The sequence below is a fragment of the Camelus dromedarius genome, chromosome 34 (assembly GCF_036321535.1).
Source record: "Camelus dromedarius isolate mCamDro1 chromosome 34, mCamDro1.pat, whole genome shotgun sequence".
Taxonomy (NCBI): domain Eukaryota; kingdom Metazoa; phylum Chordata; class Mammalia; order Artiodactyla; family Camelidae; genus Camelus; species Camelus dromedarius.
Window position 1 is genome coordinate 13,835,465 of NC_087469.1, and position 17,170 is coordinate 13,852,634.

The 17,170-nt window shown below is 56.8% G+C and overlaps 1 protein-coding gene and 1 long non-coding RNA gene across 5 annotated transcripts; one reads left to right on the forward strand and one right to left on the reverse strand.

Moving 5' to 3' along the window:
* The first annotated feature begins 218 nt into the window (after positions 1–218).
* Positions 219–15,853, forward strand: ROBO3 (roundabout guidance receptor 3). 3 transcript variants are annotated; one of them, XM_064482180.1, is made up of 28 exons: positions 219–378; positions 3,417–3,743; positions 4,049–4,206; positions 4,674–4,794; positions 4,889–5,027; positions 5,342–5,469; positions 5,741–5,865; positions 7,044–7,215; positions 7,514–7,719; positions 7,958–8,039; positions 8,339–8,504; positions 8,702–8,868; positions 9,483–9,604; positions 9,792–10,017; positions 10,222–10,343; positions 10,601–10,772; positions 10,899–11,084; positions 11,864–11,887; positions 11,964–12,006; positions 12,194–12,333; positions 12,621–12,815; positions 12,980–13,118; positions 13,252–13,464; positions 13,861–14,012; positions 14,137–14,247; positions 14,457–14,624; positions 15,081–15,265; positions 15,601–15,853. In XM_064482180.1, the coding sequence occupies exons 1-28, from the start codon at positions 219–221 to the stop codon at positions 15,610–15,612; spliced, it is 4,161 nt and encodes a 1,386-aa protein (XP_064338250.1). In that variant the 3' UTR covers positions 15,613–15,853. The 3 variants fall into 3 exon arrangements, with proteins under 3 accessions (XP_064338250.1, XP_064338251.1, XP_031299302.1); XM_031443442.2 differs by lacking the exons at positions 219–378; positions 3,417–3,743; positions 4,049–4,206; ... (12 more) ...; positions 10,601–10,772; positions 10,899–11,084 and adding an exon at positions 11,528–11,558; XM_064482181.1 differs by lacking the exons at positions 219–378; positions 3,417–3,743; positions 4,049–4,206; ... (12 more) ...; positions 10,601–10,772; positions 10,899–11,084 and adding an exon at positions 11,267–11,558 and having other exon boundaries at positions 11,864–12,006.
* LOC116150181 (uncharacterized) lies at positions 5,263–10,972 on the reverse strand. Of its 2 annotated transcripts, none has more exons than XR_004133850.2 (3): positions 10,882–10,972; positions 7,020–7,196; positions 5,263–5,491 (listed from the first exon to the last, which is right to left on the reverse strand). It is a non-coding gene; the product is annotated as an uncharacterized LOC116150181 (long non-coding RNA). The 2 variants fall into 2 exon arrangements; XR_010378948.1 differs by lacking the exon at positions 10,882–10,972 and adding an exon at positions 8,531–8,763.
* Positions 15,854–17,170: the final 1,317 nt, after the last annotated feature.

The following is a 17,170-nucleotide window of genomic DNA, read 5'->3' on the forward strand; positions in this document are numbered from 1 at the left end:
CCCGGGGGACCCCGGCACTGGGGGGTGGAGAGAAGGAAGAGGGAAGGAGGAGGGCAAGCAGAGGCACGCGCGGTACCCAGGCGCGCCGGCAGGAGAGCGGCACCGTGGCTGGGGCAGCGCGCAGAGGCTGTGGAGGGGCTTACGGCTCCCGGCCCGCGGGTCTCAGACCCAGGGGCTGGGCCCCGAGCCCCCCGCCCCGGTCCCAGTTGGGTCGCGCCATGCTGCGCTACCTGCTCAAAACGCTGCTGCAGATGAACCTGTTCGCGGACTCCCTAGCCGGGGACATCTCCAACTCCAGCGACTTGCTCTTCGGCTTCAACTCCTCAGGGGCGGCGCTCAACCAAAGCCTGCTGCCCCCCGGCGATCCTTCTCTCAATGGTGAGAGCTTGCCCCATGGGGACTTCGGATCCAGGGATGGGGGTAAGGTGGGAGGGCGGCGTGGACGGGGAGTCCAAAGCGCTCCTGCCCCAAGGTCCAGGACCGAGCGGCGCCCCCCAGCGCCTCCCAGGGTGGTGGGGACCGACGGATAGTTTGGGGCTTAGAGCACTTGAGTGGGGATATCGGCGGGAGATCGAAGGTTTGGGAGGAGACGGCTGCTGAGTCCATTACTCCTCACCTCCCCAACCGACGCCCACGGCCACCCCAGGTGAGAACCATGGCTGGTGATGGGCATGTCCGGAGTAGGAGAGGCCCGAACCTATGGTAGGGAGGGGAGGGGAGGAGGCGCAGTCGCAGGAAGGCCTGGGTCAAGCCGGGCCACTCGGTGACCCACCCAAGTAACAAGTTTTCCTTCGGGGCCCTAAGTTTTCCAAGAACTCACTTAGGACGAGGGCGAGGAAGCCAAAATGTTAAATGCGGTTGCTACAGAGAGCGACAGGAGCGGCGACCATTTCAGGGAAACTTAGAAGTTTGCCCCTCAGAGGTAGAACTCACCGCCAGCCCACCCCGGCAGAGCTGCGGCGGGCGGGCGGCGCCGGCGGCGAGGTCATTACCGCTAATTACGGTGATTAATAAATGACTAAGACAGTGCGCGCTCCCCGAGCGCTGCGGGAGAGCGGCGAGAGGTGACCGCCAGGAACCAGGGGAGAAGCCCGATTGCGCCCCCTGCCGGCCGCTTCGGGAACTCCCGCTTCCCGGACGTCTTTGCCGTTGATTCCCCGCTAGCCCCAGCCTCCAACCCTCCGCATTCATCCAGTCAAATCTACTCTCGCCTGCTGGACTCCAAGGTGGCAAGAAAGGAGACCCGGGCGATGTATGTGTGATTGTGAGTGGGGTACTCCAGGTGCTGGGGGAGGAGCCCCGGAGCCCTATTACCATGGTCATTAGCTATTCATTAGCTGCTGTCGAAGCATCTCCAGAGACTGGGAACGACAGGAAGAAATTCCACAGAAAGGGTGTCTGCAGCTGTGTCTACAGGAATTAGGGGGAAAGAGCCGACGAGAAGGCTGTAGTATGTATAGAAAGCAGAGAGGAAGAAGATGGGAAATGAGCTGGGATTCTTCAATTTTCTGACCCTCCTAGATTTTCAGAAGTCAAGCCCAGAGCCCGCATCACAGACGCCCCAGACACGCGTCTGCTCATCCAGCGCTCTTACACTCTTTTCACCACACGTTGTCTCACTTAAACTCGAAATTTTAAGGACGAATGTAGGGAAGGCGTTGATGGTCACATTTTGACACCGAGGAAACAAACTCAGAAAGATGAATAGTAATCCAATGGTCACAAAAGCAACGCGAAGCTTGACAATGATAAACCTATTTCCATTACACCTTAAAGTTATGTGAAGGGGGGGGAGGAATGTTGGGGCCTGGAAGAATCTAGAGGCTGTAGGGACCAAGATAAGGTAAGGTTGGCCAAGGGGGAAGAGCCCTTAACTAGTGGTAGAATAGTCATATTCATGGAGCCTTCTCCCAAGTGCTTTACATACACATCGCGGTCTTATGACAGCCCAGTCACCGCTCCCACATTACAGAGAAAGAAACTGCGACTCAGAGAAGTTCAATAACCGACCCTAGTTCTTACAGCTAGGAAGGGTCAGCGTCTGAGATTCCACCCCTGGTCAGTTCCACATTCCTTGAGATCTTCAGCCCTGGGTCGCTCATTTGGTGTCTGGTCTGGCTAAACTAGGACTGCGATAGGATGGAGGAAAAGAGATGGGTGAGAAGCAGAGATTTCCCTCTGGAAGGGCGGAAATCGAGAAAAATTCTTTCCTTCTCGAAGTGGGAGGGAAACCAATCTTGTCCCTAAACCAGTTAAATAAACTGTTCCCGGACAGCACCAGCAGGGGCCAACCCGTGCAGCTGTGTCTCGGTTAGAACTTCTAAGAGCCCGGGCTGGGAAATGAAATCTAACCCACCCCGAGGCTGGAAGCAGGAGGTTCCTGCGGATTTTGGAACAGGGAGGGAGGGGCGGGGGCGGCGGCGGAGGAGCGGAGGTAGAGACAGAAGCGCGGAGGGGGTACCTGGTTATTTAAGGACACCAGGTTACATGAGGTGGCAGCGACGCCTACTGGCCACCACACGTTACAAATCCACTGCTGATGAAGCTGGTGGGTGTCTGAGCATAGCTCAGCATAGCTGGCTCCAGGATCCTGAATCCCAAACTGCAGAAGATAAAGCGAACAGAACTCTATGGGCAAGTGAGGGACACAGCAGAACACGCAGGTATACGGATCTGAGTGACCCAGGAAAGTAGGGAAATTCCTTTCTTAATTATTCTTCAGCCTTTCTTGGCTACATTAACCCGTAGAATAATCTGTTGAAAACTATGCCCTCTCAGAAAAGGAGCGTTACGTACTCTTCCACTACCATTTGCGTTTAATTCCTGTGACTTCTAAGGACCCCAACAAATGACTATCTGGGGTGACAGTAAGAAGGACACTGTGCTAATTTATGGACTCCAGGTTAAGGACCCTTTCTAATCCTAGGCCCCAGCCCATCATTCACATTTTCCCTTTCCTAAGGGATCCCAGACCGGGTCACAGTCTCCATTTTGCCCGGGCCGTGCGGAGGTGAAGAACCAAGTGTCGGCTCTGGTGCACCGCATTATGGTTGTTCACAGATAAAAGACGATCCGTGAACCAGTGCGGGTAGGGGACTGAAGACCAGCCGCCTGGAGGCGCGGTCCACTTGCCATGGCCCAGTCACAACGCATTTAAACTTGGCAGGAGAGGAGGCAGGAGTCTTTAGCCAGCCTAGAAAGCCGGCTAGGAGCTTGAGTCCCGATTCCTCCACTGATCGGCCTGTCCCTAGGCGTCTCCTTTTCAGCCTAAGAACGAGTGGGACATCTGCCGGGAAGGAGATACTCGACCCTACAGAGAGAGTGGGCAGGCGGGGTTCTTTTTCTCTCTGGAGCTTCCATCTCTCCCCCAACTTCCCGGTCTGAATGCTCTGCCTCACCCCCTACCTTCTACCCAGGGTCAAGGGTCGGGCCGGAGGACGCGATGCCGCGCATCGTGGAGCAGCCGCCAGATCTGCTGGTCTCCCGAGGCGAGCCGGCCACGCTGCCCTGCCGCGCGGAGGGCCGGCCCCGGCCCAACATCGAGTGGTACAAGAATGGGGCACGCGTGGCTACCGCGCGCGAAGACCCGCGCGCACACCGCCTGCTGCTGCCCAGCGGCGCCCTCTTCTTCCCGCGCATCGTGCACGGGCGCCGCGCGCGGCCCGACGAGGGTGTCTACACTTGCGTGGCGCGCAACTACCTGGGGGTGGCGGCTAGTAGAAACGCCTCACTAGAAGTGGCAGGTGAGAGTCTCAACGGCAGCTGGGTGCTTTCAGAGCCTAGGGGAGGCGGGAAGGCACCCGGTAATCCGACCCAGAGCCAGTCCCAATCTCGGCCATTAAGTTGCTTCCCCTGGGACCAAGATCTTAAGTCTCTAAAGCCCTCGCCTTGGCCAGAGGAGGACGTGGGCCTGGTATTTTTGCACCTGGGGAAGAGTTCCGGTCTGCGGTGACCCACGTCTCCCCAAAACACTCTCCTGTGTCCTCACCCAGTTACGCCAACCCACACCCTGTTTATTTCTCTAGTCATTCTCTTTCTCCCTCTGCAGTCCTCCGCGATGATTTCCGGCAGTCTCCTGGGAACGTGGTGGTGGCAGTAGGGGAGCCGGCGGTAATGGAATGCGTGCCCCCCCGCGGCCACCCGGAGCCTTCCTTGTCCTGGAAGAAGGACGGTGCTAGACTCAAGGAGGAGGAGGGAAGGATCACGGTGAGGGGCGGGGCCACGGCTGGGGATCCACATGGGGCCCAGGGTCAGGACCAGCGACCTCCTGAGAGGCGGGGCCCTAGGGAGGGATCTGGGACCTGTGTCAAAGGAGGAAGGCCTGAATCTAAACGTCTTGGAATAGCAGGGGGAATATCTTGGAGGTGATTAGGCAGGAAATTTGAATTCAGGGCATCAGTTGACCAGAGGCTGAGAGTCGGGGATAAATCAGCATGGTTTGATGGAATTGGTGTAAGAAGTTGGGGAGCATGACACCCCAGGGGCTGGTAGGATGTGGTTTGGGTTGTGGGAGAAAAGATACACCTGAGCCCCACCTTGGACAAATCATTTGAGGATTCCTTATCTGATAAGTTGGTCAACTTCTCTGGTCTTCCTTGGCTTGCTGTGAGGACCAAATAAACAAATATGCTTTGACGGCTACAAGGACCAAAGTTTCCATTATTACTCTGCAGATTCGTGGAGGAAAGCTGATGATGTCACACACACTCAAGAGTGATGCAGGGATGTACGTGTGCGTGGCCTCCAACATGGCAGGAGAACGGGAGAGTGGGGCAGCCAAACTTGAGGTCTTGGGTAGGCACATGGGGTACACTCCCTGGGAGGGTGTAGCCGAGGGAGTAAGTAGATGTGCAGACCTCCTGACTATTCATTCCCTCCCTCCCCATAGAGCGTCCCTCATTCCTGCGTAGACCAGTGAATCAGGTGGTCCTGGCTGATGCCCCTGTGGATTTCCCATGCGAGGTGCAGGGGGATCCCCTGCCTCGTCTATACTGGCGCAAGGAAGATGGCGAACTGCCCACGGGCAGGTGAGAAGCCCTCTCCTACTGCCTGTAAGGAGACCCAACCAGCTCAAGAATATACCAACCCCTAGAAAACTTGGGGGGTGGGGGAGGAAGGCAGATGCCTCTCACTTGGCAGCACAGAGAAGTCTGTATCCCAGAGTTTGTGTCCCCTGTCCTAACCAGTCCCCACCACCACTCATGAGTCCATGGGTACCAACTTCTGTCCCTGCTCAGGTCGACCTTGTCTTTATATGCCCTGATCCCAGGGTCTGTCCTGGGGGAGCAAGAAGGGGTCTGTAGCCATGACCAACCCAGCCCGGGGGTGGGGAGTGGGACAGGTATGAGATCCGGAGTGACCACAGCCTCTGGATCCGGCATGTGAGGGCTGACGACGAGGGGACTTACACCTGTGTGGCGGAGAACCGCGTGGGCCGTGCAGAGGCATCTGGCTCCCTCAGCGTTCACGGTGAGGCCCCACCTGGGACTGCCTGCAGCAGGGATGAGAGGAGGGAAGACGGAGGATGGGTCCAAGTGGAGAATGAGGAGAAAGGACAGATGTGGGTGTGTTCCCTGAGACTTCCAGAAGGAGAGGAAGGAGGAGAAAGCTAAGCAGGCTTGAGCAAGAGATGGACATCTGCTCCAACTTAAGCCAAATGTGGGCTTCTCTCTCCTGTTCCCTCCATCTGCCTTCTCAGTACCCCTGATTCCCTGTTCCTTTATCTCCCCTCCCTTCTCAGTCCCACCCCAGCTGGTGACCCAGCCCCAGGACCAGATGGCGGCTCCTGGAGAGAGCGTGGCTTTCCAGTGCGAGACCAAAGGAAACCCCCCACCTGCCATCTTCTGGCAGAAGGAGGGAAGTCAAGTAGGTGGCCAGCTGCACGGAACTTGCCACCAGCTTCTCCTCTGGGTCTTAGCCTCCCTCCTTCTACACTCTGCAAACTTCTCTCTGGGGTTCTGTTTTACCTTTGGTCTTCCCAGAAACCCTTGCAGGTCATTTGGGAGGATTAAATAAGAGTGAATATAAAACGTCTGGAACATATCATGTTTAGGTGGTAGGGAATGGTCTTGTATGGTAATTCCTTGGAGAGTCTTTCTATTTTAGGCAAGGCTGTCCTGAGGATGTAGCAGATCCAATTAGATCCCTCGTCCTCCAGACGCCTGGGGCCTGGGCTGTCACACTGCTCTGGGAAGCGAGTACTGTACCAAAGCTGCTCAGGGTAGAATGTTACTTGCTCTTCTACTTACAAGGGACTTCCATCAGGGGGAGCTCATAGTCACACACACCCCCACCCCTACCCCCGCCTCGCTTTCAACCTTAGCAAACAAACCTCAGAATACACAACTGGAATGAGCATTAACTGAAATTATAACATAGGTAACTCCATCTAAGGGAAGAGTAGGAATTTTGTCACTGGGAAACAGGGTCAGTATAATAAAATAAGTCCGATTAACCCAGTCCCACTGGAAACCAGGCCGCCCATTACTTCATTCCAAATCTACAGCCAGTTTTCCATCTTCTCTAGCATCGGGGACTGCTGCGTTTTAATCAGATCCTTAAATGAATAAAAATGCTGATGGTGGTAGCAGGTGGGAGTAGGTATCAGTCAGGGGCTCAGCATGGTGACATTTATCCTGAGACCCAAACCTGCTTCCCTAGCTTCGCATAGCTAATGTAAAATGTTAAGTCCAGAAAGAAGAGAAATGTACTTACTGTTTATCATGCAATGCATTGAAAGAGTTCCAGGTAATTGCTTTATTTAATCCCCATAACTACCCTCTAAGAGTAAAATTTGGGGAAACTGGGGTTCAGGAAGGTTGCCCGAGTTTCTCAAAAGAGCTGAGATGTGCATCCCAAAATCATCTAATAAAAATCCCCTGTTCTTGTGAATAGGTTTAACTGGTTTGCCCAAGGTCACAAAACTGGCTGGGGACAGAGTGTGAACTAGGACCTTAGGGATTTGGATTCTGGGGTTGAGAATGGGGATCTCTCCCTGCCAGCTGCCAGCTCATTCCCACCTCGGTTTCTTGCTCTGTCCTCAGGCCTTGCTATTCCCCAGTCAGTCGCTTCAGCCCACCGGGCGCTTCTCAGTCTCTCCGCGAGGCCAGCTCAACATCACTGAAGTGCAAAGTGGGGATGCTGGCTACTACGTGTGCCAGGCTGTCAGTGTGGCCGGCAGCATCCTGGCCAAGGCTCTGTTGGAGGTAAAAGGAGGTATGTGTCCACGGATTTAGGAAGGAAATAATAGCTTAAAGAGATCTGTTTTTCTTGGATTCTATGTAATAAGTCTGCAAAGGGAGAGGCATGTTCCTGAGGCATGTCCTTGAAATTTGGAAATCAGGAACGGAAACCACTAATAGATGGCTGGTCCCAGGTAGAGACTACAGATGATGATGAAAGCTCCTCCAATATCCAAGGGGAGAGGGAGTGAAGGAGCAGAGGATGAGGACAAGGGGCTGGTTGCTTGAACACAGGATCCTCCACTGAGGTGCCCAAGTTCTTCCTTTCTCAGCCTCCCTGGATGGACTGCCTCCCATCATCCTCCAGGGACCAACCAATCAGACACTGGCACTTGGCTCCACTGTGTGGCTGCCATGCAGAGTGACCGGGAAACCTCAACCTAGTGTCCAATGGAAGAAGGATGGGCAGTGGCTGCAGGGGGATGACCTCCAGATCAACTTAATGGCCAACGGTACCCTATACATCGCCAATGTGCAGGCGAGTCTCACTCCTGGGGCCCAAGTAACAGAATAGCCACATGGTCCACATGCCCAACTCCATTAGCTGCTGCGACTTCAATGCCATCTCCGCACCTCTGCTCTCAGATCACCTAGAGTGTACAGCATCCTCTTCATCCTTCCCACTTCCTTCCCACCTGGAGGTGGCATATCCACCTCCACCCCCTCGGCCTAACTTGCCCCACTCCCAGTTTGCCAGTCCTCTACCTCTCCTACAGGAGATACACATGGGATCCTACAGCTGTGTGGCCACGAGTTCCATGGGGGAGGCCACCTGGAATGGCTGGCTTAGGAGGCGGGGTGAGCTTTTCTTTTGTTCTCTTGTTTTGCCAGCACCTTTCTCCAAACCTGCTTCAAAGGTGGTCAACACCTCCCCAACCTCCAGGACTGGTTTGATCTTCCAATGCTATGGCCATGGTGGTGGGGAGGAGGACAGAAGGGTGCCCTAGGGAGGCAGATGTGAGCAGAAGTTAGTTCACTATGTCCCCTTTCTACCGTCACCACTGTCACAGCTCTACAGCTCTTCTGGGAAGGAGAAAGGTTACACCGGGGCCATCTTTCCCCCATCCTTCTACTTAAAGATTATCTCCTCACTGCAGAAGAATGGGGAGTGTCACCAGACCCCCCTACAGAACCCAGTACCCCTCCGGGACCTCCCTCTCAGCCAGTAGTCACCGAGATCACCAAGAACAGCATTACCCTGACCTGGAAGCCCAACACACAAGCTGGGGCCACAGTCACCTCTTATGTGATAGAGGCCTTCAGGTATGGAGGAAGTTTTGAATGCAAACCTGGAAAGCTCCAAGGAGGGGCTCCGATGTCCTGAAGGTCTTTGCTGTTGTGGGAAGAGTTTTGCCAGTTCTGTCTCCCAGGGTGAGGAGGTAGTAGGGACCACAGAGAATGGCTGAGATGGATTAGACAGGTTGGGCACAGAGAACTCTGTTACCTCTTTTCCGTTGTAGCCAAGCTGCTGGCAACACATGGCGGACAGTGGCAGATGGCGTGCAGCTGGAGACGCACACCATCAGCGGTCTGCAGCCCAATACCATCTACCTGTTCCTGGTGCGAGCTGTAGGAGCCTGGGGCCTCAGTGAGCCCAGCCCCGTCTCTGAGCCCATCCGCACGCAGGGTGAGGCCAGGGTCCCCATCTGCACGCAGGGTGAGGCCAGGGTCCCCGGATCACGGGTCTGATATGCAACATTGCCGAGCACCCCCCTCCCAAAACATAGCACCTGCCTAGTTCCGGTTCTGTCCTGGGGACCTGGCCTGGAATAAGAAGGTCATGCTTCCCTTTCCCTGAGGGAACCAAGAGAAGAGGAGAGAGAGAGAAAGAGAGAGAGAGAGAGAGAGAAACAGAGAGAGAGAGAGAGAGGGAGAGAGGGAGAGAGAGAGACTGATTTAGTCATCTTGGTAGCTCCTCATTTCTGAGCCTTTTACCACAGATAATGCACATTATAAGGACTAGAGGGAACCTCAAAGGGTCATCTTCATGTAAGAGATGAGGAACAAGGCCTTTAGAGGGCGCATATATAGTTACACAGAAAAAAATACTCTTGTTAGCTAGACGCTCTGGCCCACCTCTGGAAGCCGTTCCCCTGACCAGTCTGCTCCTGCCCCTGGGATGTGCTCGAAGGACTAAGTAGTGGCCTGGGAGACAGGGCAGAGGTAGGACATAGACACACACTCTCAGTCCTGACTCCCTGTTCCTGGTGGCCTCTGCTGAGTGGGCTCTTTGGTCAGTAGACAGCAACCCATCCAGGCCAGTGGAGGATCCATGGAGAGGCCAGCGGGGACTGGCTGAAGTGGCTGTGCGAATACAGGAGCCCATGGTCCTTGGGCCCCGGACCCTGCAGGTGTCCTGGACTGTGAGTGTGGCATAGGGATGAGGTTAGGGGTGGAGATGATGAAGGGGGACATAGGGGCCTTCAAGAATGGGTATGGGGGAGTGGGAGGTGAGGCTGGGGAAGATGGGGTGAGTGGAGGAGGGGCTGGGACTGGAGGACTTGTGTGTCCAGCCTCTCCCTCTGGTATGCCTTGTCCCATCTCCCACAGGCAGACGGCCCCGTCCAGCTGGTGCAAGGTTTCCGGGTGTCTTGGAGGGTAGCAGGTCCTGATGGGGGAAGCTGGACAGTGCTGGACCTACAGTCCCCAAGCCAGCAAAGTACTGTGCTAAGAGGACTCCCCCCAGGGACCCAAATTCAGATCAAGGTGCAAGCTCAAGGCCAGGAGGGGCTGGGGGCTGAAAGCCCCTTGGTGACCAGGAGCATTCCTGAGGAGGGTAAGGGGGTGGGGCACAGAGCTGATGGATGGACAAGAGGGAAGAGGGAGTGGGAGGGGGGATGAAGATCTGCCTTGGGGAGAGCAAGGAGCAGGTGGGAAGGAGGGATGCCTCTCAGTTCCCTAAGATGATAGAACTGGGGCCATGAGGGGCAGCTTGCAATGACTGTCTGTGTCCTTCTCACCATGCTCCACCCTGGCCCAGCCCCCAGTGGTCCCCCCCAGGGAGTGGCAGTGGCCTTGGGGGGTGAAGGCAACAGCAGTATCACTGTGTCCTGGGAACCTCCGCTCCCCTCCCAGCAAAATGGGGTCATCAAGGAATATCAGGTGCAGGCTTGGAGAAGGGACTGGGTGGGTGGGATGGGGAGTGGAGGGAGAGGGAGGATCGAGGAGCTAGGATTAGGGAGGAGGGAACCTAGGACTGGCTTTGGGACTGGGGATGAGGTTGGGGGAGAGAAGTTTCAGCGTGTTCTCTCCATATTGAATTACTCATGGCTAAGTCCCTTCTACCATTCAGAGCTTCAAGTTTCCCCGCGAGACCAGAATGTATTTCTGACTCTTTAAATCTGGGTCTCGGCCTCCAGATCTGGTGCCTGGGCAATGAGAGCCGCTTCCACCTCAACCGGTCGGCGGCAGGATGGGCGCGCTCGGCGGTTCTCCGGGGACTGATGCCCGGTCTCCTCTACCGGGCCCAGGTCGCGGCGGCCACCAGCGCGGGCGTAGGCGTGGCCAGTGCCCCGGTGTCAGTGCAGCTGCGTGAGTCCGGAGAGGGTGGGAGGGCCGGGCTGGGATTTAAGAGGGAGTTCTGGGGGTCAGGAACGGCCTCTTCCTAGCTCCCGGGTTTCCAGGCCGCTACTCCCCTCACCTCTCTGACCCCCGCAGCGTCCGCGCCGGAGCTGGAGCCTGGGCTCGAGGTGGGCCCAGGGCTGGCAGAGCGGCTGGCGAGAGTGCTGCGGGAGCCCGCCTTCCTCGCGGGCAGCGGCGCAGCCTGCGGGGCGCTGCTCCTCGGGCTCTGCGCCGCCCTCTACCGGCGCCGGAGGCAGCGCAAGGAGCTCAGTCACTACACCGGTGAGAGCCGGCCCGGGGGGGGAGCGCGGGCCCCGGGCACTCCGGCGTCTAGGAGACCGGAAGGCGGGCCTCGGCGTGGGCGGAGCCTGGAGACCCCGCCCCACAGGGAGGAAGGCGGGGAGGGTGGAAAGGGGGAAGGGGAGGGGCTCAACAGCTCAGTGTTGGGGGCGTGGTCGGGGGAGGGGTCGCACAGGAGCTCAGCCCCTTGAGTGGGGGCGGGGTGTCCCGGTGGCCGTCGCGACTTCGGTGGGAAAGGGTTGGGCTCGGAGGGGGCGGGGAGGGACCTGAGTCCGCGAAGCGGTTGAATTACCCTTAAAACGCCTCGGAAAGGAGCAGGCTTTGCCGGCAGCCTCAGTAGAGAAGGGGCTAACCTGGGGAGGAGGTGGTGAACTCACTTATGGAGGGTCGGGGTCTGGCGGGGGTTGTGACATGGATCCCAAGCAGCAAATTGTGAGGCAGGATCTGGATGGAAAGGTAGAGTCCGCTGAAAGGAGGTGACATGAGTTGTGCTTTTTCCCGGGAAGGGGCGAGTCTGGAGAGATCTGAGATCTCTTAAGAAAGTGGTTCCCAACCTTCACTACACGCAGGAATCACTTGGAGAGCTGTAGAAAAATACTGACTACTGAGTCTCACTCCTAGGAATTCTGATGAAATTGGTCCAGATTACAACCTGAGTAGTGGAATTGGGACCAGGGCAAAGGAATGGACAAGAATATGAATATTTCTGACTTTTCTCCCCATTTCTCCTCTTCTTTCTCCCACGGGTTCCTTTTTGGAAGCCTCCTTTGCCTACACACCTGCAGGTAAGCCATCTCTGCCCCGGGGGGTTCAGACCTCAAATACAGGCGCTTCTCACAGTCTCCCCCTCACCTTCCCCAGTGTCCTTCCCACACTCAGAGGGCTTGTCTGCAGCCAGTTCCAGGTAATTAATTCTCTTAACTCATCTCCCAAGGACAGTCCCCTTCACAGAGAGACACTCCCTTCCTTTCCAGGCCTTCGGCCTCCTGGTGACCACCTCCAGCCTCCCACCCCCACAGTCACGCCTGCCTCCCTTATCTCGAGGGCCTCTTCAGGTTCTCAGTCCCCAATGTTCACCTGCTGTCCCTCAGGCCACCCATGGGCCTTGGCCCTGCTCCCTACCCGTGGCTGGTAGACTCATGGCCCCACCCATCTCGAAGCCCCTCAGCCCAGGAGCCCAGGGGAAGCTCCTGCCCCAGTAATCCTGACCCAGACGACAGATACTACAATGGTGAGTTGTTCTAATTCCCTCACGGGTACCCCAGGCCCTGCACCTCTCTCCTTTCCACCTACTGGAGCAAACTGAAGGGGGTCAGGGAGCCCCAGTCTTCCTGAGGCTGGTGGGCCTTTGGGAGGCTGTGAGTTGGCGGAGCCTCTCTTGTGTCTAACCTTTACCCTGGGCTGGGGTGGGGGAGAAAGTTGATCCGGTGAAATCTTCTATTGCCCTCCATTCTCCTGTTCTCTATTTTCTGTCTCTGCCCCGTTTCCTCCCCTGGCCTCCCTCTCTCTCCCCCTCAGAAGCAGGGATCTCCCTTTACCTGGCTCAGACGGCCCGGGGCACCGCCACCTCTGCTGAGGGTCCTGTCTACAGCACCATTGACCCGGCTGGCGAGGAGCTGCAGACCTTCCACGGGGGTTTCCCCCCACATCCCTCAGGGGATCCAGGCACCTGGAGCCCGTATGCACCTCCAGAATGGAGCCAAGGGGAAAGCGGTATGACTCAGTTCCCAACACCCCCATTTGAGCCCTGAACACTGTCGCCCCAAAGACTATTCTCCACCCTCCCTGGGACCTAGCCCAACACTCCCTTCTGATGTGTCCCACCTCTGCCTCTTTCCTGACCATATCCTGGCATGTCCCCATCCTGCTCTCCTCAGGAGCCAGGGGAGGCAAAGTAAAGCTCCTGGGAAAACCAGTACATATGCCCTCTCTCAACTGGCCAGAAGCCCTGCCACCTCCGCCCCCTTCCTGTGAACTGAGCTGTCTAGAAGGGCCTGAGGAGGAGCTGGAGGGCAGGTAAGGATGCACCCTGCCTGCAGATGCCCAGGATACATGGGACCAGCCCAGGGCCTCTGGTTGGGGGAGGGCAGAGATGCTGGGAGAAGAAGGGAAGCGGGCAATCCCTACCCTCCTTCCTCTCTGCCCTTAGCTCAGAGCCAGAAGAGTGGTGTCCACCTTTGCCCGAGAGGAGCCACGTGGCAGAGCCCAGCTCCGGTGGGGGGTGCTTGGTCCCTCCGTCCCGAGGGGAAACCCCCTCTCCCACACCATCCTATGGACAGCAGTCCACAGCCACTCTGACCCCCTCACCTCCTGACCCTCCACAGCCCCCTTCTGACATTCCCCATCTCCATCAGATGCCCAGGTAGGAAGGTGTATGGTACCTTGCATGTTACAGGCCCTCGGTACATATCTACTCAGGGGTGAATGGTTGGGTGGATGGATGGATGGATGGATGGATGGGCGAGTCCAGGGTGCAGAGGTCTCATGGCTTTATCTGAGTAGAAGTGTGATTTGGGGAGAAATGTGGAGGATGACAAGGTCTCTCCCTCCCTTTGGACTGTTTCTCCATTGGAGTGAATGCAGGCTCCCTGGGGCATAGCAAAGATGGCTTTCCTCATGCTTCACTAGCTTGGGAGCCTTGTGGAGGATGGGCTGTGTCTTATTCATCTGAGTATTAGGTTGATTGTCCAGCGCAGTGCCTGGCACACAGTAGGCAATTTTTTGCTGAGCTAACAAATGAGGCCCCGTGTCATTGCAGGAGGGCACCCCTTGGGCCAAGTGCCCCTCACAGTGTGTCCCAGCCCACTTTGAGTAGCCATGAAGGGAGTCCTGCTGGCCTGGGTGCTGGCCCCACAGCCCCCCATCACCTCAGTCCCAGCTCTGTCCCTAGTACAGCCAGCAGTGCCCCAGGTGAGTCTGTAGGACCCTCAACTCACCCCCACCCCTCCATACCCTCCGAGCTTGTCCCCCTCCCCCTCAAGCCCCTTTCCCAATCTGCTCTTACTTGCTCCTCTCCCCTCTCCCAATGCCACAGGGCGACCCCGGCAGGTGCCTGGGGAGATGACTCCTCCACTTCATGGGCCCCGTGCCCGAATCCGGAAGAAACCCAAGGCTCTTCCCTACATGTGGGAGCGCAGTCCTGGGGGTGAGGGGGCCTTGGGCCTGGGAGATGGTGACAGTGGTTGGGACAGGCAGGAAACTAAGGGGAGCTCAGGTGGCTGGAGGAGGGAAGCGAGTGAACCCAAATCTTCAGGAGGCTGTTCGGTTGCAGCCTCCTGGTGCAGGGAGTGGGAGTGGGAGAAAGACTGGTGTCAGGGAAGCCGGAGACTCTGCTGAACACAGATCTCTCCCCAGACTTGCCCCCACCGCCCTTGCCGCCACCAGAGGAAGAGGCCAGCTGGGCCTTGGGGCTGAGAGCAGCAGGCAGCATGTCCTCCTTGGAACGGGAGCGGGAGCACAGTGGGGAGAGGAGAATGGTGCAGGCCGGGCCCCTGGGGGCCCAGCGGGGGCCCCACCCAGCTGGTAAGGAGGGCCGCTGTTGCGCAAGAAGGTGGGCCTTGGGACTGGAGCCTAATAGTGTAGTACAGATGGCACCATTGAGGATTCTCAGTCCAGCCCACCCCTGACTTTCAGCTGAGTTTGTGCATTTGATCAACATCAAAGACACTTGTCTCTCTAGCTCCCTCTGGGCAGAATCCCCTGAAGTCCCCAAGTTGTGTCCTTTCCCAGGACTGAAGCCCAGATGTGAGAAGAGTTGGGGCTGGGGGCTCTGTCCCTCCTTTCCCAAGGCTTTCTCTGCATGAAAGTTCCCTCCGGGTTTCTGAGCACGGACCGGGCACTCCACTTCTCCTCAGCCCCAGGATGGTCTGCCCTCAACTCTTCTTCCAGAGCTGGGACTGTGGTTGTGGTGGCACGGCGGGCAAGCTGCGATGTCCTGCCCCCTGCCTGGCCCAACTGCCCTTCTGTCTTGTGCTGCAGAAGAGGCCTGGCTCCCCTACAGCCGACCAAGCTTCCTGTCCCGGGGCCAGGGCACCAGCACCTGTTCCACGGCCGGGAGCAACTCTTCAAGAGGCTCCGACAGTTCTCGGGGCTCCCGGGGCCCTGGCAGGAGTCGGAGCCGGAGCCGGAGCCAGAGCCAAAGGCCAGGACAGAAACGTGGAGAGGTGGGGGCTGGGGATCGCAAAAAATGAGAGTGCGGGGCAAAGGAGGTTGGGCCAAGGGGTAACTAAAAATAGGAAGGTAGACAGGGCTTCTGGGGGATGTGTAAAAAGAAGGGGACCCAGTAAGCAAAGAGGAAGGGAGAAATTCTGTAGAACAAGTGACAAAGGGTGAAGATGTGATGACATAAGAGAGGGGCCTGGGCTCTGTAGGGGAGCTGGATCAGGAGACAGGCTGATGAGAAAAGAAAGTCCATCCCCACTGTGGCCTGTTTGCCCTGGGCCAGGGCCTTACAAGCCAGCCCCTCCCCCCCCACCCACTCTTCTCTTTCTCTCTCTAGGAACCAAGATGACCTTTGATGAACTATCAGAAGTTCCATGGGGAAGGGTTTGTCCCTGGGCCAGGAGCCTGGATTGGAGCCCTGCCCCTGGTGAAGGAGGGGTGAGCAGAGAGGGGCAGGGAGGGGGTCTCTCCCCTCTCAGCAATGATGCGTGGGGCTCCCTGAGGAATTGGCTTAGAAGCCAGAGAGCCACCTTCCCTTGCCATCTAAGACCCATTCATAGAAAGGACAATAAAAAGAGTCTGATCAGGGCCCCGGGCCACATGTGTCTGGTTTTGTGTGGGATGTGGGGAGGAAGAGGGCTGCGAGCGTGCGTGTATCATTTGAACTTTTTCTGCACCAAGTGAGGACAGGGCTAAGAGATGCCACCTGTCCTCCTTCTCAAAGAAGCTGAAGCCAGTCTCCCCAGTAACAACCAAGGGGACTTTCCAAATAACCAACAGCGAGAAACTTGTCCCGCCTTCCGAGAGTCGAGCCAGGCCCTCTGTTCTGTTGGTTCCCCTCTCTGGGCTGTGGCTACTCTCCTATCAGGAAATATGCCTCACAAGTGGTTTTTAAAAACTCAAAGACAGGAGAAGCTAAGAAGGAAAAACAGGCTTTTTCAGACTCCTACCCACACCCTGTCACAGATGGTGTGTGCAGACGGGCACCTCTTGGCCAGGTTAGGCCCAGATGTAATGGGCTGGGCTGGAAGAGAATTTTTTTTTAATTTTGTTCGTGAATGTCAGAGTCCCCATCACCCCTCCACCCACAGCTCATGCCACTCACTGGTCACCCAAGCTGTGTTTCCTTCTCACTCAGCAACTGCCCTGGGCTCTCAGGGGGTGGCCGCTGACCTCCAGTCCCAGGCTTTCACCTCTCCTGCCACTGTGACCTAAGTGTGTACAAATTCCTTCTTCTGATTCAGTCTGGCAAAATGGCATGTCTTCAAAAGGAATTTTACCAGGAAGCTAAAAGAAAAACAAAGTCCAAAAAAAGAAAAGCAAATAGAGAGGAACGGATGTGTATCTGGAGCACAGATTCCTCATCCTGAGATCACCGCCCTCTAGCCAGACGGGCCTGATGACGGAAGCAGCGCAGTGCTCCGGCCATCACAGTGCTCCGACCATCACATCAGGCAGCGCAGTGCTCCGGCCCCGCCTCATTCAGCTGCTGGGCTTTGGAGGATTCTCACCTTTTCAGGACCTGCTTCCCAATGGTCCTCCCTGAGGGTGTCCTCCTGTGGCTCTGGTCATGCTCAGTAGCATTCCCCCTGGTGTGGATTCTGCCCCTGACCTTTCCCATCAAGTGAGAAGGACATGGCCCTGCCTGCCCGCCAGTGGTTTCCTGTGGCTCAGGCCCTGGAGGCCCTGCTCTTCCATTTCTCTGTCCTGTTTTGTCTGAAGGGTGTTCACATCACAGGTGGTTCTACCTTTTTTGGAACTTAGCTACTTTACCTATTCTAAGAAGCCATCTGGGACTGGTCTTTGGGGAGGGGGGCTGGGAACACCGAAAGCAGGAGTTGTCTTCACAGGAACAGCTGCTAAGAGTAGCAGACCCTGAAAATCCCCCACCCCTCCCTTTCCTGAAT